The sequence below is a fragment of the Hirundo rustica genome, chromosome 17 (assembly GCF_015227805.2).
Source record: "Hirundo rustica isolate bHirRus1 chromosome 17, bHirRus1.pri.v3, whole genome shotgun sequence".
NCBI lineage: Eukaryota > Metazoa > Chordata > Aves > Passeriformes > Hirundinidae > Hirundo > Hirundo rustica.
In genome coordinates, this window is record NC_053466.1 from 5,780,629 (window position 1) to 5,805,437 (window position 24,809).

General features: G+C 40.7%; 1 protein-coding gene across 6 annotated transcripts in view; it reads right to left on the reverse strand.

Annotated features, from left to right (window-relative positions):
* Positions 1-3,181: 3,181 nt before the first annotated feature.
* The window catches only part of GALNT9 (polypeptide N-acetylgalactosaminyltransferase 9), a 251,345-nt gene continuing 229,717 nt past the window's right edge, over positions 3,182-24,809 (reverse strand). For 4 of the 6 annotated variants that reach the window (XM_040081034.1, XM_040081033.1, XM_040081031.2 and 1 more), the window contains 5 exons: positions 19,861-20,046; positions 16,316-16,453; positions 13,743-13,838; positions 7,214-7,381; positions 3,182-6,531 (listed from right to left, as the gene is read on the reverse strand). In XM_040081034.1, the coding sequence (XP_039936968.1) occupies positions 6,385-6,531; positions 7,214-7,381; positions 13,743-13,838; positions 16,316-16,453; positions 19,861-20,046 (735 nt within the window). In that variant the 3' untranslated portion in view covers positions 3,182-6,384. The other 2 variants (XM_040081032.2, XM_040081035.2) reach the window with 2 other exon arrangements.

Here is a 24,809-nt window from a genome sequence, read left to right on the forward strand (position 1 = left end):
CCTGGGCTGGAAACAGAGCAGTGTTTCTACACAGAGTTCTCACTGTGGAGATACAAAGAAATGGGAAAGAATGCAAAGACTGGTCCTGGGGATGGAGCTAAATTTGCCAAGGCTCTATCAAGGCCATCCCTTTGGAAGCTGGTGGTATTGTCACCCACCTGAAGACTACAGCCAGCCCTAACTCCTCTGGGAAAACCAAGGAATCAGTTGGCTGCTCTTCCACTTAGGCAGTCAGTCCTTGCAGAAATTGGGAAGGAAAAAGCTTGGGCATTCAGGTGTCACCCAGCTGATTCTGCTGAACCAGAGGGGTGTAAGAGAGTCAGGAACATGGGCACATGTCCCATCCTGGTCACTCAACTGTAATCCTGGGTGCTCCACAGCCTCCTGCCAGCAGGAGCAGCAGGGCAGGGAAGAGTGAAAGGACTTGGATCCTTTCTCAGATGCTCTGTTCTCCTTGATCACAAATTGCAAACTTTGTCATACACACTGGAGAAACAGCCTGGCTGAGATCCAAAATCAATGCTAAAACCAGCAATGTATGTTTTATCCCACTGAGCAGCTCAGGAACCCGATGGGTTCTCACCCTGCTATCACCCAGCACAAGAGATGACACAGAGCATCTGCTTGTGCAGTTACAAAGTTGTTTGCTGGTGACACAAAAAAAAGCATGACAGTCAGTTCAGAAATGTATTTTTAAAAAGGATGACAGAGGTCAAACTAAGAAGGGTGTTAAAAAAGAGCTGGCAGCAGTTATTCACAGCTTTCCACCATAAGAGAACTACAGGGCATCCTATGGAATGAGAGGCTATGGTACTGACTCACAGAAATTGTGCTATTTATTACAGCGGGATGTTTTCATACCCAGAGCTCTAAGTGGATTGGATACGTACAGGTCCAGCGTCATTAAATCTAATGGTTGGGTTACTGTGTAGACCCTCTGGCTTGGGATGGTCTTACCCTGAGAAATTAGGGGGAGGTATATAGTGAAAGGATCATTCTACATTTTCCCTGTGTCCTATTTCATTCTTCTTAACACCAGTTATTGACTGCAGTGGTGAGATGCTGGGATATGTAGATGACAGTAGTCTGTGCTGTTTATCAATCCAGTTTTGGATGTGCACCCTCAGGGCCAAGTCTCTTACGAGTGTATGGTGACTACCTTTCAGAACACAATATGTGCAATTTAAATTTTAAAATGCCCATATGCTTTGTTATTCTAGTTTCCCTTTGTGTGTATCTTTGAATTTTAATACGCGTGTCCAAATGTACAATGATAAAACATGCAGCTCATGTCAGCAGTAAAATGCATAGTAATTTATTAACTTTTTCAGTGTGAATACAAATTGATTTGATGATGTGCCACATAATGAAAAAATTATTTGCAGTCACAACTTGCATTCTAGTTGCTGCATTTTTTTTTTTAGTTAAACATTACAAAGAATTTGAAAACTGCACAACACTCATTGATGGCCAATAGGAAACACTAATACTATGAAAAGTAATCAATGCTTCTACATGTCTTTGAAGACACTCTTGGTTCAGAAATAGTTTTTCAAAAGCAGGCTGCCATATATTGTTTCACCGGGTATTTGCAAGTATTCTTAGTCAAAACCCATTGTTTTTATTTAGGACAACTCTTGAACTCAATACCTTTTACTTACATGTCTTTAATGCTCTTGCAATGTAAGTCACTGTATTTTATTAAGCCATTCTGAAATCCATCATAATGTAGTAAAGAGGACAGTGCAGTTTGGGATTCTTTTCAAAGAGAATTTTTGGGTATTAAGTTTACTGTGGTGCCATCTAGACCTAGAGACATGTGAAGACCTGATCATTCCTTGGTTTCTGTACAGCCTGTTACCTAGATCTTCTAATTTGCAATACCATCGTTTATCTGTGGTATGACCTCTACCATTGACTTTGATCATCACTAAGAAGCAGCAGTCAAAATAGCAGCAGGAAAAAATAGAACATCATTGCTAGAAACGCCTTCAATCAAGTGAATTCTGGTAGTTTTCCTTCCTCCCAAAGCCCGTCATGAAAAAACAAAGGTATTTGTGCCCTAACTGAGTAATAATATTCTAAACTCCCTCTAAACTACAACTTCTATTGTAGTTCTTCTTATAGCCCAACTCCCTGGATCCCAAAACTGGCCATAATGCACTTTTGTATGGCTGGTAATGAACCATTTCAAATGAATACTGGAGACTGAAGGAATTACATGCTGTGTAATTGATCTAAAGAACAGATTAGGACTGGTGCTATTTCATTAAATCTTATTAGCTCTGGCTTAAGTACTTGCAGCTATCCCGTGCCAGATAGATTACACCCCTTGTCACATGGCAAGTGAGGTTTTCATCTACTAGATCACAGTTTTTAAAAAGGAACAGGAAGGTAAATGAAGGACCATGAAGGCTTCATCTTCAGACACATTGAGCGTCAAATTATTCATTCAACTGAGAGAAATACTTCAACTCTTTCAAAATACGTGCAAAGACCCGTTGTTTATTTCCATGTTTTGGCCTTAGATCACTTCTGTGGAACCTGGGTTTGATTTTTTGCCTGTGGAACAGCCCTGAAGAGTTCTGGTGTGTGAGCACAACAGAGATCTTACATGATTGCAGAGGAATCCTGTGGGTCCTTCCAAAGCATCAGCTTTTCTCTTGGTTCCTTCCCACTGGAGCTTAGCATGCCTCAGGAACCAGCAAGCCAGGCTAGAGGACATTTCTGGCTGAGGAACAAAAAGATTTAACTAAACTGAAATTAAATTCAGCTTGGAAAATAGTTTGTAGCTCCCAAAAAGAAAGGGATTTTTATTACCTTAGGAGACTCGAGCTAATTTTTAGGGACCCTGACATGCTTAGAGAAGTATATTTTTCCTGACTTGCCTTTGACAACAGTGTGCTAGACTTTCATACCACTGTGCTGGTCTTTCTTACCTTCTATTCTTTTGTCCTACGACCCAGTATTTAGCTCCATAATCCCCTAAATCAAACAAAATAGCACAGAAAGCCTTTGATCTGAATTTTCTCTACAAGGCATATTACACTGCATTGAATACTTTTCATGAGATCTAGAATGCTGCACTGTGGGAAACAAGACTAAAAATTTGAACGCCATTAAGCGGGATTTCAATTTATACTAAGGGGTGAAATACTGACAAAAGAACCATAGACTTTGGTTAAAACAGATAATACTCAAGACTTTTTTATTATTATTCCTTTGATGAGAGAATATTTAAGACCCTCTCACATGCAGAGTCACCATGTTAGTACCACAGCCAAAGCAGTGGCTCATACAGATAAAGAATAAAGTAAAATTAATCCAACAGATGTGTTTTGCAAATATAAGAAATTGTTCCAGCAAGTCTTAAAAAAATGACAATCACATAAAATACCAACTCCACCTTTTAAGAGTTATTTCTTTTATATTATTATGTAAATCTCAAAGCCATTTATCTACCACAAAAACCTGTTTTCCTTCTTATACCCTAAGTCTGGTTTTTGCAAGCCTCCTGCAGCCAGTGGCTTTGGCACTCAAACCTGCCAGGACTGACCACTCACAGATAGTGTGGCCACAGTCAAATGCCCTGCCCTGAGCACTGAGGGGCAAAATTCCGAGACAACCAATTCTCTTTCATCATGGTGGTATCAGAGTGAAGGTTTGAAATCTCCCTTGAAACAAAGATTCATCTGGTCTTCTCAGCTTCAAAGCTCCTAAACGGCCCATACAAGACTTGTTCTAAGAGAGCAGATTTAAACTGCGGTATTCCTCTAAATATTCAGTTTTCCTTTTCCATTTACCCAGGGTTTGAAAGGTTTTCTGCCCCACTGCTTACCAAGGATCAAGTGTAGATTGCTAATTCAAGACAAGGAAAAAGAAAAGTAAAAGAAAGCCCATAGCCTATTTGCTTCTGTTCAGTACTGTAACTTCATACTCTAATAGGTATTTACTAATCACACTGATATATAATTAATTTCTACTTCCTGCCATGTTCATATAAAATAGTTAGCACTTACTCACTGGAAAGACTAAAAATGAGTGTGAATGACCTGTTGCTCCCACAAAATCTCACTTGGCAAAACCATCTTCTCCTTCTTTTGCCTTCTCACCTCCCTCAAGGAGTAAAACTCCATCAGAGCAAACAAAAGGAGAATACAGCTTTCATACATTTTAAAAGGTGGAAATTGTATTTGGAGAGAAGATGAAAACTAACTTACAAACGCACTCCTGTACAAAGCCTTCAACATCTGCTGTATAGATGGTATATACAGTTTTAAATTGTCTGATACCTTAACATAAGGAGGTTAAATGCAGGGCAGCTGTTCCCAATCTATATTTAGCCTGAAGTTTCATACCTGTTTTGGACCTGCAGGAAGGCTTGAATACTGAAATTGTCCGTGATTTTATACCATATTGCTTGATTTATTAAAGATGCTTTCTCCCTGCAGGTCCTATTACACTGTTCAAAAGGTTGTGTACAATGTACCATAAGCACAGAATTTTAAGCATTTTTTCTATCAAGAATCTCACCCAGAATTATTCTTTTGCATATCTTCACGTGTAACCTGGTCCATGAGACATGAATAAAGATCAGCAATTAGTCACAAGTAAACTCCAGGACTATTGGCTTTGTATTGCATCTTGCACACTCTATTTCAAGAATAAAATTGGAGCAAAATATAGTGATATGCTTTCTTGATACTAACCAAGAGTTGACAAGAACTGATGGATTTTGCATTTTAAAGTAAATATTTTATTACATATCATGCCCTTGAAAAATTAACTTTGTTTCCATTCAATTTCCTTCAGCATGCCTTGAAATAGGAATGGCAAAAGTTCTTCAAGGAACAGATCACCAAGATTCATGGTACTACAGTGACTGCAATTACCTATTTTCCTGGCTCAGTAAAACAAAACAAATTTTATTTTTAAATAACTATAAAATATTAAACAGGGAAATTAACAGATACCATCTGTGTCTCTCCTTCAGCACGACTGAAATCATCTGGACAGAAAAGCTGTGTGCCACGGACCCACATTCAAAACCTGCTGAAGACAGTGGTCATCAATTTTGACAGCCTTTTGGATAAGACCTTGTCACTGCTCTGTCCATATGCACTGATCCTGCATTAATTACTGGATACATTATTAAATTCAGGTTCACAAAGATGCTACCAATGGGTCAGCTATAGTAAAATATTCATATTTCAGAGCAACAGTATTTATATATGCTCCCTACCTCTTGCTCTAATTTGCCTTCTTATCACTAGGCTCGTGTTTGTTTTTCAAATGCTGAAAAGACTTTGTTGGTTTGTTCAGGAAATTTGTCTAGACAGTGCTCACAAAGCATATTTGCTCACATTTGACATTTTCACAGGATGGGAAACAAAATGGAAGATCTGAGTTTTTAAGCTCCACAGATGGCACCTAAGCCAGTCAACTTATGTCCAGAATAAGGAGTATCCTTGTTCCAGGCAGTCTCTGGAACAACACAACAGTGACCTGCAGGACAGGGACCCACACACACTCAGGGCTTTGGGGCCAGCTGAGCCCTCCTGAAATCCATCCATCCATCCACCAGGACATTTACTGCCTCACAAGAGCCAAATATCCAAGTGCTAAGCTGCGATGCCTCTACAGCCAACAAATGTAAAATGTGGCAATATAACGGAGCATGTGGCTATTTTACCTATTCAACATTTACCTGTGTCTAACTAGAAGAGGTCTCTAAAATGCTGCTGCTCCAAGGTTGAGAACCACCTGTAAACATTTACCGAACAGTCTCTTTCTAGAAATAGAGACTCTCTAAACAATCAACCTTGAAATGTTTCATATATTATATTTCCAGTGTTATTTACAGATCTTCTTGTTTAGTACAACGAACCAGACATGCTGAAAAGGTAGAATTTTTCCAGTCCTCTTTTATATGAAGTACAATAAAAAAGGCACATAATTATTCACCATAGGAGTTGTGCACCAGTCCAAAACTTAAAGCTAAAAAGCTACCCATCAGAGAACTCTCTTTATGAGGCAGTATTGGGATGTCTCCTTTGAACTCAGCATAGCAAGATCTGTCTGTCAAATCCTCTAGGACAGCTTAAGGAATCCACTTTCCTGTTGTGTTCTGGTCTTCACAAGGTTTCCAAACCAACAGAAAATTCATTAAGCTTCCCACATCATCTGCCGGAGCAAGGAAGAGTCAAACAGGACATGTGTGTGTCTGCTTTCCTTTTTTCTACTTTCTTTCCTTGGAATGCCCAACTATGGAGGACTCTTGGGAGCCATGACCTGTTCAAACTAACTTGCTTTAAGACAAATGCCCCACGAGATATGGCACACTGAGCAATGGACACCAGCAGCAGAGGCAGCTCAGCCCCACAGTCAGTGCCGACCATGTTTGATCCAGTTTCTAATCATCCATTTCTGACCCGAGCACCTTTGTACAACTAATCTGAGCCCAAAATTTGCATCCTTTGACATTTCCACTTCTAGACAACGGCCAGTGTCTCTGCTGATGATTGGACCGTTCTGGAAAAAAAAAAAAAGAAGAGGAAAAAAAGGGTGAACAGACTAGAAAAACAGTGTTAGATCAGTAAATCCTTGAAAAAACATTATAACAGGCATTTCTGCATATATCAAGTGATAAATGCCCCAGAAAGTGCTAGAAATTCCTAGGAAAAGCTAGCTAATACATAAAAAGTACCCAAACAATTCCTTGATAATTCTACATTTAGGAATTGCTGGGAAAATCCCCCCAAATCACTAGAAAGTCTTTAAAAAGCACTAGCGAATCCCTACAAAGCCCAAGGAATAGTAAATCCCAGAGACTGTAATAATGCTTTTGAAAGACTTAAAATGATTTGAAGATTATAGATCTTTAAAAATGCCTATAAAGGTGCTAGAAAAATTCTAGAAAAGTTCTAGATGCAAAGACTCCTGGAGAGTAAACAATTACAAACATGTTCTTGACAATCAGGACCAAAATTGAGAATATTCCAAGACAGGATAAGTAAGAATTCCTAGAAAGCATTCCCCAGAATTTCTAGGGATAATGAAGGAATACCCCTGGGTAGCACACAATCTACGAAAAGTACTGGTGGGAATTCCTAGTACAGCCCTCCAAAGACCTCCTTGTTTTTCATTAAATACTCTCTAGAGCACCATTCCCTCTCCATTTTATCTCTTCAAGGCTTCCTGAGCTCTTTCACACCTGTGTGAAATCCCAGAACCTCTGTGCTGGCCTCAGGACGTCTTCACACTTCTTGAGGGTGGGTGTCCTGCCCTTGCCATCGTCCACCAGGCATTTGGAGTCGGGCAGGAAGGCGGTGGAGCCCAGCGGCCCCAGCTGCAGGACACCTTCCGAGCTGTAGCGGACGAGCTGGGGGAGAAAGGAGAGTTCTGAGGTGCTGAGGAGCCCTTTGTCCTGCTGCACGCTGGGTCTGGCACACGCTGCTCCAGGGCAAATCTCGGGAGTGTTGGTAAAACCTAAACTCAACATTCTCTTCTCCCACACTTCTGCTCCCCACCACTCCCCACCCTCTATTTCACTGCAAAAAGGGCAATCAAGAGGGTGAAGTAATCAATATGTAAATCATGCCCACTCAGCAGGAGTTGATTTAACAAGGACATGATGTCAATTCTGTCATGCAGCTTGTTCTTAAGAGCTCTGTTAGAGGCTATTGATAGCAACAAGTTTAATTAGTTTTTGTAAATACACATTACTGAAAAAATTCAACCATGCAACCAGTATCCAAAAATATGAGAGGAAAAAAGAAACCATGAGGGAAATGGCAGCAAATTTGCTAATATATGCTTCAGGCCTACATAATAAAGAATGACACTCTGGTATTTCAGTTTTGTATAAAGCACATTAAAGTGAAAATGCACGATGCTAATTTGGCAGCAGGCCAATACGTCAAACCAGACTTATCTACTTCTCACTTCTGTGCTTAAACCCAGAGTCATTAAACCAGCATAATATTTTGCCCTTCTTACTCTGAAAGTGCAACACCCAGGTGCCAAAAGACTGCAGAGTGGAGTCAGCTACGTGGCTTGTGTGCTGTGAGTCTGGATGCTTCAGGGCGAGGATCTGAGCCACCAAAGAAATGCAATTACCACCCAGGAAATTCACTGCCTGTCTGGTCCTATTGCTGTTATATGGCTGCAACTACTTAACAAGAAAGGGAAGGAAGGTCAGAAGTGCCTGCCATTTATTGGATGCCAGTGTGTGAGATATCATTAAGAGTCAATCAAAGAAACTCAAATTAGAGTCTGGCTTTCTACCACCATCCTTATTAACCTCAGAAGAATCATGCTGTGAATAATCATTTCTTGCTGGTGGTAAAAAGAGCATGGTCTACTTGCTCCCAGACCAGATGCTCTTTGACATCGTATGTGTTCATTTTCCCACCTGCCACTTCTGTTCAGAGCAGCCATGTGAAGCACAGAGGCAGAAGAGAGCCTACATCAGAGAGAGCAGAGAGGTAACCACATGAGGATGCTCTGGGTATGAATGGTGCCTTTGTCATGGCACAGTCTGTACACACTAAATCAAGACACTTTCGGGGTTTTTTTTCCACTGTGAGGTCAGGAGGGACATATGTAAAATAAGCTCAAGCAAGCAAAGTAATTCAAAATATGAAGGGACTGCCAGGTCAGACAAATTTACTTTGTTTTTTTTCACATAAAAAGGAGCTGGGAAAGAAAAATACAAATGAAACACAACATTTTCCCTTTTATTTTTTTTCTTTTTAAATAAAACCTGACTGTATATTTCACAGTTCTACTTAATGGGCTTTCAGCAGAGTTCAAATGTACTGCAGCTATGGCTAAAACACTGACCAGAAAATGTATTAATCTTGAAGTCTTTATTATCTCTCTGTAGTCCCAAAATACCACCCCACAAACTTGTTGGCTTTGCCTTATGTAGACAATCAGAAACACTGTTTATAATGGGTCATCTGCTCTGTAAAATAGGATAGATTTTTCCTATTTGAGATAAGCAGCATTTTCTGTACTGGTATTAAAATGGTCTAAAACATTCTTTGTCATCAAGATCCCAGCAGACGGAGTTACATGTGCTCTGCATCACAGTGGCCACACACTTGGGAGAGACTTTGTTATGGACCAGCCTGTCAAAGCAGAAATAACCAGTACTGCTCAGGCTTTAGAAGTGCAAGATACATTATTCTAAACTGTTTGCAGTATTGAAAGTGGCAGTTTGTGTTACAGCTCAACAGGGTCAGGGATGGCTTGGTGCAGGAAACTGTTATCTGTGCAATCTTGAGACAAATGGAACAACATGGGCTTAATTTCCTGAACCTGCACTCTCTGTCAAGTTTTTATGGCTGTTCCAACAGTCATGAAAACTTAGGCTTATTCTTCAATAAAATAGAATTCTACAAAAACCCATCCACAAAGAAACATCCCAGTTCAGACCATATTACATAGGAAAGCTGTAGAGCCTGCTTCTGCAAAATCAGACCAGAAATTAAGGTTCAAGAAACTACTGTATGATTAATAACATCTCCCTCCAAAGAATTCCTATCTTAACTTCCTAGAGACAACATAAACTGTGGAGAAAAACAAACAAACAAACAAAAAACCCCACAACAACAAACAGAATAAAATAAGTTGCTTATTACTGCAGGATAGAAAGCAGAAACTGGGATACAGCCAATTAAAATTGTACCTCCTGTGTTCAAACTTGATCTTAAGTGTCACCGACGTATCCACAAAGAAATAATCCCTGAATTTGTGTTAGGACTGCAGGCATGATGCATCATGTCAAATCCACTCCCAGTGCCAGCCAGCCAAAATCAAATTACAAAGTCCCCTTTATTAGGAAATATTAAATCTTATTAATTTAAAAAAAAAAAAAAAAATCTTCCCAGGTTTTGATGGGCTGAGATCCTTAGATATCCACACACTCCAAATTGCAAGCTGCAGAACAGAAGCACACTTTTATACATCACATGGGGATGGACCTTCACTCAGTTTTTCTTTTATCTCAGAGGAGCTGAAGGATCCAGATGACACTGAAGCCAAGTGCTCTATTAAATACTCAAGATCTAATCCTGATACCATCTGCTATTCTGATGTAAGATAGGATAGTTTTCCCTTCAACATTCAGAAATCTGGGCAGAATGCAAAAGATGTCAAAGGTTGTTTATCAAAGCCACCACACCTGGATCAAAAATAGTGCTGCTGCCTATGGAATATGAACCTCCAGGAATACTAATATGGTAAGAAAATGGCAGCTTTAAACTGGAGGATTTGGCTGCAAAAACATCCATTCCTGCTAATTTCCAGTTGAGTGAAAAAAGCACCAAATGACTACAGGTAATTGTAGGAAACAGTTACTAGGATGGGCCTGGTAGCTTTCCGCATTAAATTTGACCTTTCTCGCACTCTTGTGCTCTAGGCAAAAGGAAATCTTTAGTGGTTGTTCAGTCCTGCAGCTAAGGCAAGCTGTCAGCTGACACAAGAACTGAAACAGTGAGTGATGCAGGAATCCCAAACTCCCTACATCTCCAGAATACCTGTCCCCTCAAGGCAAACATCACAAGTTATCAGGCTTCCACATTTGCTCCAGAATCCCACCCACTGCTCCCTACAAGTGGAGAAACCACCTGTTCATCCACCCTGCTGCCCTGCACTCAGATCCGGGCAGTTACAGCTCTACCTAGCAAAATGTTAAATATCTGGCCTCTAGCAACAGTTTAAGTAGAGCCTTTCATCTCCTCTCATTCCTCTGTCTGTCTGTGCAGCTGCAAGCCCCAGGAATCCGAGCACGGAGCTCTCCTTTCCTTCTGGCTGTTCTCAATGCAGAGCGAGTTCTCTCTTTGGCAGCTGCGGTGCCTCTCCTCTCTCTGCTGAGAAAGGCAAGGGAGGAGGGTGCAGAAAGAGGCTGCTCACCACGGCCCTTCTATCCCAAGATGCCATTTCATTAAGTTCTCCTCTCCTTCACATACCATATAATCTGCTCTGCATCACGGCATTCAAGACAGACTACTCTGAGACAGTGAATATTTCCACTGGGGCTGTGTAAGTGCTCTCAAAAAAAACCCCAAAAAAAACCCTGCATGTCCTGAAACCATTCTATGAAGCTATGGATCTTCCAGAACAATATGTTCCAGTTTGGGGGACATTTTATCGGTTCTCACAACCCCGCTCTTTTTTTTTTTTTTTTTTTTTTTTTTTTTTTTTTTTTTATAACAACAAAAATGTAAAGAACCACTGGGCTTTGCAGCTGATTGTGCAATGGATGCCACACACAGAGGCAGAGCAGTTCAAGACTCCAAATACATTCCTTTATTTACAAATCTTCTGGAGCCCTAGACTGTTTCTCCCAGCAGTATTTGCAAATGGTGTTTTCCTGAAAGCCATTAGACTCAAACTTCAGATCCAATGAACACACATAAAAAGAACACTACTTTGCTGTAAAATAGGTTTTGAAATTGACTCAAATTGATGCAAAACCTTGTCTGGATATTCTTAGCTGTTAGTTTACAATGACTTAGCTCAAGTCAAACTCATTAAACTAAATTGATGTAAACTCAGGCTAAATGCATTCCAGAGCATCCATAAAAGAGCTTGTCCCTGTTAGAATAAAGAAATTTAAAAGCTGATGTCATTACAAAGATGTGATTTATCATGGTGAAAACTGATCTTGAAAACACACATAGGGGAAGGCATTTTGTTCATGGAGCAGTCACAGTGGAGTGGTTTTATTTTGCCACTGTAATGCAGAACAACATCCAAGGGAGACAGAAGGGTGAGACAGAGAAAAAGAATATTTTTTCACAGAGGAACAGTAATATTATTCCTAACTCACCTTTCTTTAAATACCTGCCTGACAGGTGGGTTCCAGTGGAACCATGTGTACACTAAAATCACCAGTAATCTGCTTGTCAGAATTGAAGAGTATGAAAAACAAATAAGGCTGTAGCTGAACAGGGAGAGGCTTTCACATTGGTAGGACATATGAACACCAGTGATAACCCAACTGGGGAAAGTGAGTTCCTTATTTATATTAATTTATATTCAGTAGGCAGGTACAAATAACCCAAATCTCAGCTCAACAGGGGTATTTTATGTCCTATGCTTGAGATGAAAAATGTCAGAAATGGAAAGCTAAATGCAGCAGACAACTACGCTCACCCAGGCTGATTAGAAGAGGGGCTTTAAAAATGTTTATTTAATATATTAAAACGCTTGCTGTCAACACCTTTCATGCTATGTGCTTGAATATCCTTGATTAGGGTTTGTGCAGCTGTGGTTCTCACACTGAATTAATTTTGTAAATTGTGGTGAGATGATAGACGTTTTCCAGCTGTGTAATCATTAATTAACTTGGCTGCATTTGAGTGGCTTCAATTCATGCTTGTCTGTGAAATACTCAACTTAGATAAAAAAATCACCTCTACCTTCACTTGATGTTTCTTGCAGAATGAAAACTCTTTTCCTGTTTTTTTTTGTTTGTTTGTTTTAAAGAGAAATGGAAAAATTCACTGTAACTATTTCCTTCCTGAAGTCAAGGCCTACTCTGTGAAACAGGAATCATGGAGGCAAACAAGTAGGTTAAGGTCTTAAATTGCAAAATAAATTACAGTCAGAACCATTTATTTCATTACTCTTCTAAGTGCCAGCACACTGATAGAGATTAGGTGTTGCTAAGGGACTTTCTGGAAGGACTTAAATTTGCAACTTTCTGTTCAGATTAGAATGGAGCAAGAGACTGAACTCTCTCTGAGCGCCTTGACATCTCTAACAAGAGTCTTCTTGAGAAGCTAATTTACATCTAATTAAGCAATGCTATTTTGTTACCTTATTCAAAGGCTGCTCCTTCCACATCTACTAGGAGAGTGTCAGTCAAATACTCCATAATGATCTGGCCAAAGGTGGACATTGTGCCGGCAGGAATTACTGTCTGTCTCACTTTGCCTCCGTGGTGATGCATGAGCCAGGACTCCCAATCAATATATGTGTGACTGAACCTTGGATATTTGATAAGCCTGATAAGGTCAGAGTTTATTTACACATGAGAATGTTCATTAACATAGTTTTGATTCAGATGCTACTTCAAAAGAAACTAGAATTGCATTTCAGAAGAAGCCCAAGTCCTGGATTTAAATAACATCCAACTTGTATAAGTAAAATCACTATGAGCATGGAAAGAAGAAATGTCATTTTAAAATCTTCAGACATCTGTAAGAAAATAATAATATGCACATGGACTGACAAAAAAAGAGAAATCTTATATTTTAGAAAAGTCTTAACTTAGAGGATATTCTTAATTCCCTTTGAAGTCAGTGTTAAATATGACTTAACTTTTTGCCTACTCGGGGAATCAAATCAGCAGCTTGATAAATAATTTCTGCCCAGAAGCCTGTTGGATGAAGGAATAGTTAAATTAAAGAGGTACCATGAATAAGTCATGTCATAACAAGAAGAACTCTGCACTCACACAGACTGCCTAAATAAATTAATCTTCAGTGGATCCCTGTTATTTAAGCAAAGTAACGCGATTCTTCTGTTTTCCTAACTGGCAACTTCGAAGTATAGATTCACGTGCTGGACAACCTCGGCACAAGACTGGAGTAAAGCCAGACATTTGCCTTTGCAGCTCAGGAATTATACCGCCAAACTCAACCCAAATACATCAATTCATTTTTGTTTCTTCTGAATATCCTTTAAGTTCAAGGTTTCTCACTAATGATGGGATTTTCACCATTTACCTGGGAGGACATTCCATGGCATGGATAAAGGATGGCTTTGTCATCCTCTTCGGCCCCCTGGTCCAGGCAGTAGCCACTGGCTTTGCTGTTACGCACCTGTAACCAGATCAGAATGAAAACAATTCAGTTGGTAATTAATCCCTACTTTAGTCCAGTCCAGCTAAATCTCAGCTGTGCTGCAGCTCCTGGAACAAGCGCAATGTAAAACTGCTCTCTGAGAGACACATCCTTCTCCTCCAGCTATGACAGGGTGCCAGCAGTGAAACTGCTCCAGGAAAAGACCTTGTCTGGACAACCTGCTGTCTTTACACACCGTGGGTCAGAGCTACATTTTCAGCAACTACTCAAGGATCAGAACTTCCTAAAATTCACCGGCCAAGTTTTGCTCCAAATTGCCACTGTGCAAACATAAATTCTGACCCTGTATGTTGAGAATGTGGCTTTACAAACAGGATAGCAGCTGCCCAGGATTGGTGTTGGATGTGATATGCTTTTGTTTCTTCCTGTTGCTGATAAAAAAAAAGTGAAAAATGTTTATTCGAAGTGAAAATATAGTACATCATTATGTACAGAAGTGACATAAAGCACATTTTATGAAAGGGCACAGGTGCAGAGATCCAAGGAAGTAAAAAATTCCCCAGACAAGGAGAATTTACAGGTCCATATAAGCTGGGATGGAGCTCTGGTGAAAACCCTTCCAGCCTTTCTCTTGAGGCTGGAATCATTACACACATATTTTGAACACAGAAAAACTTTAGAGGTCTTGTAAACGAGAAGTTATTTAGACAGACACCTCAAAAGACTCAACAGATCAGTTTTGGTTTAGACTATAAAGTACCTGTCTGGCCACCCCCATAATTTAGAAACAGCTGCTGTATAAGGTGTCAGAAAAAAATCAGTATATAATCCTTCATATTATAGTGTACAAGCATAACAGGGAATCTGATTGGATAAGGGGGTTCACCAACAACTAAATTTCAGGAGGTTTATTTTATGGCTTTGGTGCTATAAAGGCTAAAGAAGATGAAGACAGCTTTATGAGATAGCTTTAAAAAAGTGGGAATTGAGTCACTAGGAAATATATTTTTACTACTGTTTCAATCTGTTTCACATCTACTCAATACATTTATTTTCCTTGAAACTCACAAAAATCCAGACGTCTTTTCCTCCAGGAAAATAACCAGAAGAGAAAGTACTTAACAACTCGATGTCATTTAAGATGAAGCCTAAAGTAAGACTGAAAGGGACCTAGGTTGGTTTATACCAGGTAAATACCTTGCATGGCCCTATTCTATTAAAAATGTTAAGGGATTTGGTATTTGCATCACTGGACTTCCTGTTGGACACACGAACCTTCTATGTGACAGCTCAAGAGGAACAAACTTTGTTTTAAAGCCCACATTGCTCAGTGTCTGGTATAATTGACACAACATTGGCACTTCTACTGGCCTTCTTCACTGTTAATGACCTTCTCAGAGCTGACAGATACCAACAGCTCCTCTTGCATTTACTCAATGTCTTTTCTCAGTTCCTCATGGGGAGAGTTATATTAGGATGCAAAGTGATATTATGGAATAAAACTTGCAATTTGTATCAATGTATCAAGTGCCTGACTTATTTTTATATGAAGTCAATCAAATGGAAGAGAAAGGAACAATGTCCATTTAGTCATCTTCTGGGAAAATATATTGCCTTTGGATTTAATTGCAGCTCATGTAGACAATTATTTTAGCTCTGTTGACCACTGACATTTTCTTTATGATGTCTGTGGCATCTTATTTTGGAAAATGATTGCCTCAAACTTATGTCTCAGTATTTCAAAATGAGAGCCAAGGAGGTTGCATGTCATTGTCAGTAAGGATGACTTCACCCGCTGCCCTCCAACAAAAGGAACGAGGCTTCTCAAAGCCACACTCCTTAGTTGATACAGTTCTGCATGAGGCCGGAGTGTTATGAGCCCAAGGAAGGTATATCAAGCTTTGAGGGTTGACCAGCAACCTCCCAGAAATGGCTTAAAAATAGTTAGTGAGATGGTTGATCGGGTGTGTTTTGAAAAATAAAAAGGTTTTTCTAAAGGAGAAAATAACAAACTATACAGAACAAAAGAACAAAAGCCATGCACAGTGCAGGGAAGGCCCATGCGCCTGCTAAGAAGCACCCCAAAAATTGCCAAAAGACTCTGTGCTCATTCTTAAGTATACAACAATCAAGGAGGGGTTTTTTGCAAGCTGCCCAATAGAAGCAGCTACAGGTCTTGAGGTGTGTTTCAAAGATCCAGCAGGTGCCTTTATCCTGCCACTGGGTGAATTATGGTCTGAGGAGCATAGAAGATTCTGGTTCTTCTTCCTTAAAAGTTCTAGGGGTGTAACTTAAACTCTTTTCCTAATATGGAAACACCCACCCGGGATGTGGGGGTGCCATGCAACACTTTGTGCTGATTAAAAGGAGTGGAGGGCATTTTTGTTGGCACTGCTGTGCTGATGTGTAGTTGCTCTGCACATCCTGATAGCCAGCTCTGAAAGGAGAGGACTGCACGAGTGCAGCTGTGATGTGTTTCCAAAGACATACGGTACCTCTCCGTAAGTGACCGTGTTATTGTAAACCCTCATCTCAGGGTACACGTTCTCCAAGTACCACTTAAAGCTCCGGCACTGCAGTCGCTGTCGCAGAGCAATTCTTTCAGAAACGTCTCCAAAGTCAACTCCGGGGTTCTGCAAAGCAGAAAACGAATAAAGAAACCTCACTGCACTGGCTTCATGGTTGCTATCTCTACTGAAATCAAATTGGAGTTCATTTTGTATACCAAGCTGTATTTCCCTCTTTTCCTTCTTCTGTTGTAAGCAGCAGCTCATCGAACAGCTGCTGTTGAGCGCAGACAATAAATATTAATGAAAGCCAGTGGAAAAAGAAGCATAAAGAACAAGTAAAACCCCAAAATAAATCTAAATAATAAGAATACAATAAGAATGTTGTTACTTACAGCGGTTCTAAGTGTTTGCAATCAATCCCGAAGCCTTCGCTTAGGATTCATTTAGAATTTAGGCACTAATTCTGATCTAAAATATGGCAGCTTGGTCATGCTTTACTCTAGTAAGAGGTTCGAGTATTCAGTAATGTAAATGAAGTCAGAAGAGTTCTGTTAAAACTTCAAAGCAAAGCTACTCAAAAAGTCATTAAGCTCCACCAACCATTCATACAGACCAGCATTCAGTTTTTACTAGAACTGAAGCTCACTTGCAGATTTGAGCCATAGAATGCAGTTAAACTCAAAACGTTTATCATTCTACTTCAGAATTTAATTCACGTTTAAATACAAATCCCATGAAAGACACAGGCTGGAAGATTCTAGGTAATATGAGCAAAGTCAACCATTTAAAACTGGTGGGTCCTGAGTTAGAGTCTGTTGATTTAAAGTGTTATAAATCATCACAGTTCAACATTAAGACAGTAAGAGTTACCTCATCCAAGAACCTTTTCCGACACTATATTAATCAAATATACTGAAACTGGGGAGTTTTGCATGAGATCTTTCTGAAGTGCCTTGTGCTTTTAATCCAGAAGAATATCTGTACATTTTATGGATTGTTTCTAATGCAGGGTTACAAGACAGAAGCAAATCTTAGCTCAGGGTTTATTAAGATCCCCAACAGATGCTTGGTTTTTCAGAAGAGAATACAAGTGTAATACTGAACAGGTTTTCCTATTAGACATATAAAGAGTTTGCTGTGCTCACTGCTGCTTGCTGATGCACGTTCTGTCAGGAGCCCCCAGTGCAGCATCCATTCAAATGAATGTTAATTTACGTAGTACTTGATGCTGCGTGGAAGGAGAGCAATCCTCTGAGGCATTCAGTGCAATAAATCATTCAATGAAAGATTCCTTTATCACTAAAATTGTCGAAGAATACATCATAAGTGGGGACATACCAAGTATTAACAGAAATAAAGCTGCGCTGACCTGCTGCTGAAGGTTATTGGAACGTGATCTTGCAGGTGTGCCCGAGGCCATCTGCTGATCTAGATAAACATTATGCACACATTCTCAATACCCTGTGAGTTGTGAAAAAGATGGTGGGAGTTATAAAAGAGTTAACTTGGATCGGTTTTGTGGTATGGGAAAATGCATGTGTTTTACCTGCCTCTTTTCTGCCCTATATAAAATGAGGCAACACAGTGCCCTTTCTGCAGCGCTGTTTCTACAGGGCACAAGAGCAGCAAATTGAGCAGCTATGAAAAAGCTGTGCTCACCCTGTGTGCCTGCTGCAGTCACTGTGGGCAGGTTAAAGTGTGATGGCACAAGAATGAGGTGTCCACAGGATTTACTTCGTAGACATATTCTTTTAAACCGGCTAGCAATGTTCCTAATTCCCCTGCAGAAGGTTTTTGTGATGGCTTATGCCAGTACAGTACTTCTTTCATCTGTATTGAACACTACAGTGAATAATGTCATGAACGCTATCAGCTTCCTTTCCCTGAGAGCTAATAGGCTTATTTTTATGCTGCACATTTTATCAATCAATCAATTTATTTTATGGAAAGGAAATTTTAATGTTCAGTACTTCTGCTGATTTTATGTCTTTTATTGTAGATGTGCCTGGGTTTTTTTAAAAGCTTTGGTGTATAGCTCAGTGCAGAAAACTGCATCAATAAGTAATTTCAGAGAGATTAAAGGAAATCATGTTTTGGTGTAAATGCTTATTTAAATATCATCTTTTCTCAGAATTCATTTGCACATGTCATCAAGCAAGCAGATTTACAGAGGTTAGTTTTTCATCTCCTAATTGAAAACCGACCATTTTAGGAAGTGCATTTTATGTGTGCAGACAGGGCCAAAATGCCCATAAACCTTTAATGGACACTGCTCTGCCTTCCTCCTACCATCACAGAAAACTTGTGTGGAAAAAGTGAGGCAGTATTGCCTTTTGTTAAGGCAAAATAATTCTTTTCAATTATCTCTTGTGCCAAAAGAAATCACCAAAACCAGATTTCGGACACTTGCATAGTGTCCAATATTAAACAGCAGCAAGTGAATTTAGACCTGTGAGAATATCTGACATATTCAGAGATCACATGGACAAGGAGGAAACATTGCTCCTCCAGGTATGTGTATTTTAAAAACTAAGAGGAAAGAACAAAAATGGGGTTTCACATATTAACTAGCTACCAAAGTATGAGTAGATGTTTAGGACAAAATCTAACAAAGTCTTTGACAAGACTCCCATGATTTTGATGAACTCCAGGGAATAGCAGAATATTCCCAAAGACACCACTGGGTTTGCATACTTTCCTGTTCCTATGTGCTTCAGCTCTAGGCAAACCCCTGCTTTAAGGGTTAACTAAACCACCCTTACCTACACATCAGTGTATGTTACCCCTCAGCTGCTCTCCCTGTGCTCCTTCACATGAATAATTTGGATGCAAACACAGCCAAGGAACACAGCAGCAGCCAGCTTCCACCTGGCTGGGATATAACATAAACCTCTTCTCTGCAAGAATTACGCTCGGTGCAGATGTAGCATGTGATATACTTACAGAACAAAGTGATAAACTGAACCTACAGTTTATCTAATATTTATATTACAAGGGTACCTAGAGGCCCCCACACGCCATCTACAATTCGTACGCGCAGTGAGAAGCAGAACATGCCCACATTGCACCTCTCAGCCTGTGGACAATGAAGCTATTTAATGTGTGATTCTTTTATTGCATACTCTGTTTTTTATGCTTCTGAGGTCTATTGAGTCTCACAATGAACGATGATGTTTATTTATGGACATTCCTGTCGTCCCCGCTGTTGTAGCATATGAACACCTCAGCGTTTAACAGTGCCCCAAATTAATGACTTCTGGGGGAGCACATAAACCTGAGACATTTTGCTCTGGCTGAATGATAAATCTGTGTCGCTGCCTACAACAGTCTGGACTGAGCACACAACTGAACTTAGACTGAGGAAGCAAGTTCACATGGCAAAACTCTCCGTACCGAGCACGCACCAAAACACTTCCCCTAAGCTCAGCCCGCTTTGCGCAGCTGTAGTAGCACCCTTCACCACCATGAGCTAACGAGGAACAGCTTCGTGCTTCTTCCTCTGTCCAGGACGGAGTGTGAGCTGTACTTACCGCCATGGGGATGTTCCAGGCCATGTAAACGTGTGACTTGAAGTCGTCCATCCAGACCTCGGCGGCGCGCAGGGCGTTGCGCTTTGCATAGTAGTCGATGTCGTTGTTGTAGGGCTTCTTGGTGCGCTCGATGTGCGCCACGCGGGAGCAGGGCAGCACCTCCATGCTGCCCCCGCACTGCCACACCTGGGGAGGCACAGAAAACACACACGTGGCTTCTTTTTCCCCTTTTGGAGGCAATACAAGCGCGTCTCTGCAGGTGCTGTGTGCGGAGGGTTTGCTGGTCGGAGGTCAGGGCTATGGAACGGTTCAAAAGGATCGCGCAATTCACCTCTCGCTGCACACTGCAGGGGAGTCGGGGGGGGAATGAAGATGGCATTATGCATTAGTTACATAAGTTTAGAAGCCACAGAGAGACAAGCCCTTCACCATAATATCACTGTTCTTGGGACCATCAGGCAGAGAACAAATCAGAGGTGGTAACCTCTGCCACGGGTGCTATTTTAACCCAGTGTTTGTTACTGAAACTTCAACAAAAATCAGCTGTGTCATCTGGCTGTGTTTGACACATGGATGGGGTACTGGAAAGGGCTCTAAGGTCACCCCAGAGCCTTCTCTTCTCCAGACTAAACATCTCCAACTCTATCAGACTGTCTCCACAGGAGAGGTGTTCCAGACTTACCATCATCTTATCTCTCTACCCCGAGCTGATGATGAGGGCTGAAAGGGGCTGAGTGGAGACTGCATCACCCAGCCTGCCCAGACACCATGGAACCCACACTGCGCAATTTTCTCCCTGCTGATTATTTACTGCCTGAACTCCCTGGCAGGGGACAATGAGGACTTGTCCCTTTGCATCAGCAAGGTCTGGAGTGATGCAGCGTAAGGGAGGCTTATGGTTTCAGCTCCCTCAGGCCTGCACCTAGTAGTGGAGTCTAGCTGAAGTAAATGAAAGGTATTAAAATATAAGCAATAATTCATTACTTTCCAAGGTTGCCTTTTACTGAGAATAAAAGCACATTTCCATACAAGGTGCAGTCCAGAACTATACTGAGGCAGTTCTCCACCTAACCTGCCCTCTCAAGGACAAAGATAAAGTGCTTGGGAAGTGGCAAATAAAATCTCCTCTGCTCTGCCTTTTCTTTTTTTAATAATTTTTTAGGTAACATTTACTTGCTCTCTCCAAACAGTTCTGTAGTAAATCACTGGCCACTGAAATTTACATTTGATAAATGGAATACACAGAAAAACACACTGCTCATAAATTTGGACTGACATGTGTGGAGGGTTTCCAGTGCAAAGAGGAAGTGCTACAGAAAAAAAAAAAAAAATTAATTGATTTTCACAATCAGAAGGAGAAATGAGCAGTACACTTTAGTACACTGCTATTTGCTCAACCCAGCCTGGAAGTCAGCTATTTAATGCACAGCACATTTTTCTTTCTATTGATATGCCTAATGACCTTGTAACTCTTATTTATGTATTTTGGTACCAAGGGCAAGTACATTATCTGAGTGACAGATTTATTTCCTTTGAATGCCAGTGCTCACACAAACCTGAAAATGAAAAGGTACTAAACTGCAACATTAAAGAAAACAGTTTAGTCATCTGTAAATTCAACACAAACAGTTATTTATTAGTGATAAATTCTCCACAGATGAAATCCACAGGGAACACAGACACCTGGCTTTAAGGAAACACAATAAAAAAGGCAGCAGCAGCCTCAGGCCAGAGCTCTCACTCTGTCTGATCCTGGTGCTCAGCTCTCAGTATGGGTCTGGCTGTTGTGTGACTGCTCCATCCATAATCCCTTGGACTGCTTTCCACTGACAGTCATTTCTTCCCTTTCCCCTCAGCCCAGTTTTGCTCTTTAAAGAGGCAACATCTGCTGAAGAGGTGGAAAGAAGGAAGGAAACAGCCAGGAAAAACTCAAGGAACTTTTTCTTCCTTAGAAGATGCTGAAATTTACCCCAGATGACGTTTTTTTGAGGGGGTGAATATGTAACTTCTAACACCAGAAGGGGATGTTTCCCTGGATAAGAATGATGTTTCCGATCCTGAAGAAACAGAACTGGATGTAGAGCACAGGGGGCAAGGATTCAGACAGTTGTGTGTCACCAGGTGAACATCATCGTGCCACCATTTCTCCACCCCCCAGACCAATGTCACAGCTGCTCAGCTGGGGTCATTTCTTTCCAGGCCAGACAAGATCTCCTGTTTTAATTCATGAAGATTAGGTGCTGCTCAGTGGAGCACAGACATGATTCAGTATCCCCACACCCTTTCAGCACATGGCTAAATACAGGGTGAAGATCTTGTCCCCTTCCAGCCCAATAATTACTGAAACTTACACTAAATAGAAGATTTTCAGTAACATAATCAAAAATGTGCATCCAAAACTGGGCAAGATCCCAGCAGTTGAGAGCCATCATGTGAGATTTGGATGAATACTCGAGACTTGTGCTCGAAGAAGGAGGATGGCATGTTCAGCAGCACTTTGTCCTCTCTGGACACATGTGATGCAGAAAACATCTACCTGTCTGCTTCTACCAAACAGTGAGAGAATGACAAAAGTTTTACCGTAAGAGTTAGGTAGGAGAGAGGTGAGTCAGTGGCTGATCCTGAAAGTGGTTGATCCCCCCTCTTTTCATTCTCAAAACTGTACTTAATGACCCATTTTAACAGGAGCAGACAACACATTTCTTTCCACATCAAACCATGAAATTATGCCAGGAAAATAATTACATGCCTCTGTAAAGCACTTATCAAGCAGGATCCTTAAAGTACCTTACTGAGGGAAGCAAACTATTTCTAACTGTGAACATAAAATGATGCCCAAGGCCCTCCAAAGTGACACATTTCAGGCAATCAGAGAAAGCTTCCTTCCATATCTATGGCTTATCTTCTGGGATAACAACACGTTTCCAGCCCAGGTTATTCCTCTCATATGCCAGCAGTAAATGTGTGTCTCAAAGTTCATTTACTGAGCTGGTGGCAGTGCTACAGTCTCCGAGCCGTTCCCCACAAGGGTGCACGCTGCTGAAAATCCCACTCCGCCTTCTTTTTCCCCATGGAGAAACAAATCCCTTAGAGCAATTTTTAAAATTTGTTTTTGGCTTCAAGGCGTGCACTCGTCAAACCTGTACTGTTGGGCAACAGCCCAGGCTCCATGGAAGGCCAGGAGCAGCAGCAAAGAAGGTGTGTTCTCCTTGACTTGATGCAGCTGAGCAGCTCAGGGACTCAGCTCTGCCTCTGTGAGCATCACACTGTGCAACATTTTAAGACATGATCAAGTAATTCCAAGAGACACTCAATTTATTTGCTAATTGTAGCTAATTTCTAATTTCAGCACTGCTCTTTAGGCTGCTATAAACAAAACTGATAGCAATTTAAATGCTACCATAGCTGTGTTACCTTAGCATTTTTACTGCTAATTATCTCAATCAACTTTTCTATAAACAGACATATTAAGTATTAAGAAGAACAAGTACCCACATCAGGAGTAAATTACAAATTGAGTGATAATGTTTGTGGCTTGCACTATAATGATTTACTGACACTAATTATCAGCTATTCCTGTATACCTGAGGTGTGGCTGTCCTACAGAAATGTTTATTTATGCAGCAGCCAGCCGGACATCACATGTTATGCATCAAAGAAAATCTGAGATGAGGCCGTGTCTTGCCTACCATGGCCTCAATTGTGCATCAGCAAAGTTCTCTGAACACAGGCTGGGTACAGACAGGCTATTAAGGTGCCAGGCTTTAATCCTTGCCAAAAAAGAATAGATTTTCCAAGGAAATGCATTTTCCCACAAGTACTTTCTGCTGAAGATCAAACCCATCTTTATGAGGATTTAAAAAAAAATTAAAGTTAAAAAGGGTTAAACAAGCCTGGCCACCGCTAAGTAGGAAGTAGAGCTGGCCAGAGTGCTGGGCTAATCAATTCTTAAATCTTGGCAACATACATAGAGAGAACATTGCTGATGTGGTCTCCTGCTCTGCAGGTGAGACCTGTTCCCAGCAGCATCATGTCCTGCAGAGTCAGAGCTCAGAAATATCCTGGGATTTAATGTTTGCCATTTTTAGCATTTTAAATATTATTCTTGGGATTTAATATTTGCCATTGGCAAGAGAGTAGCTGCAGCTCCCAAGAGGCTCTTCCCTCTCCATGGAACTGGTGCTCTGTAAATTGAATATCACATTATTGTGCACACTGAAGTGACTGCACAGGGTTATTTAATTTGATACAGATGATCTCACTAAAAGAAAAATCAATAGGTAAAAATAAAAATGGCATCACTATGAAGGAAAAGCTGGGGAGAGAGAACTTTGAAAACTTAGACTAGAAGTCAAGATTGTGGTCCTTAAGAACTTTGTACCTTGCTGTGAATTCTGTAGTTTAAACACCCTGGTGCTCAGTGAGAGAGAAAAAGTCTCAGATCCTCTGTTACAACTTTCTTTTCCATCAAATAGACCTTTGATTTAAGCAGCTGGAGAGATGAGGTATCCCAGAATGTGTAACAGTGGAAAGGGCACTTCGGAGTGCGGGGGATTTGCTCCCAAATAATCAGCCTTCGCCTACACTTTTGTACCCTCTTCACAGACACACCAGTTCCACCCATTCCTCTCAACACCACAAGTTTATAGATGCCAAAGCAACTCCAATGGAGTGTGACCCAAGCATTTGCAATGTGTTGGTCTCCACCTCTTTTAAAATCTGAATTTTCCAGGATAGCTGGGGTTAGTCCACCTTTTCTAATAACATAGAACATTGAGCAATTAATGAAATTTTCAGTACACTGAGGCTTTTAGGTCATTTTTCACAGGTAGCAATCTCTCTGAGGGTGTCATTGCACATTGCCTGGGTGCTGTAGCAGCTCTGTGCTTTACCTGCTTCCAAGAACTTGGGGGCATTTCAGTGACCCTTTCCAGAAAGGAAAAATCACA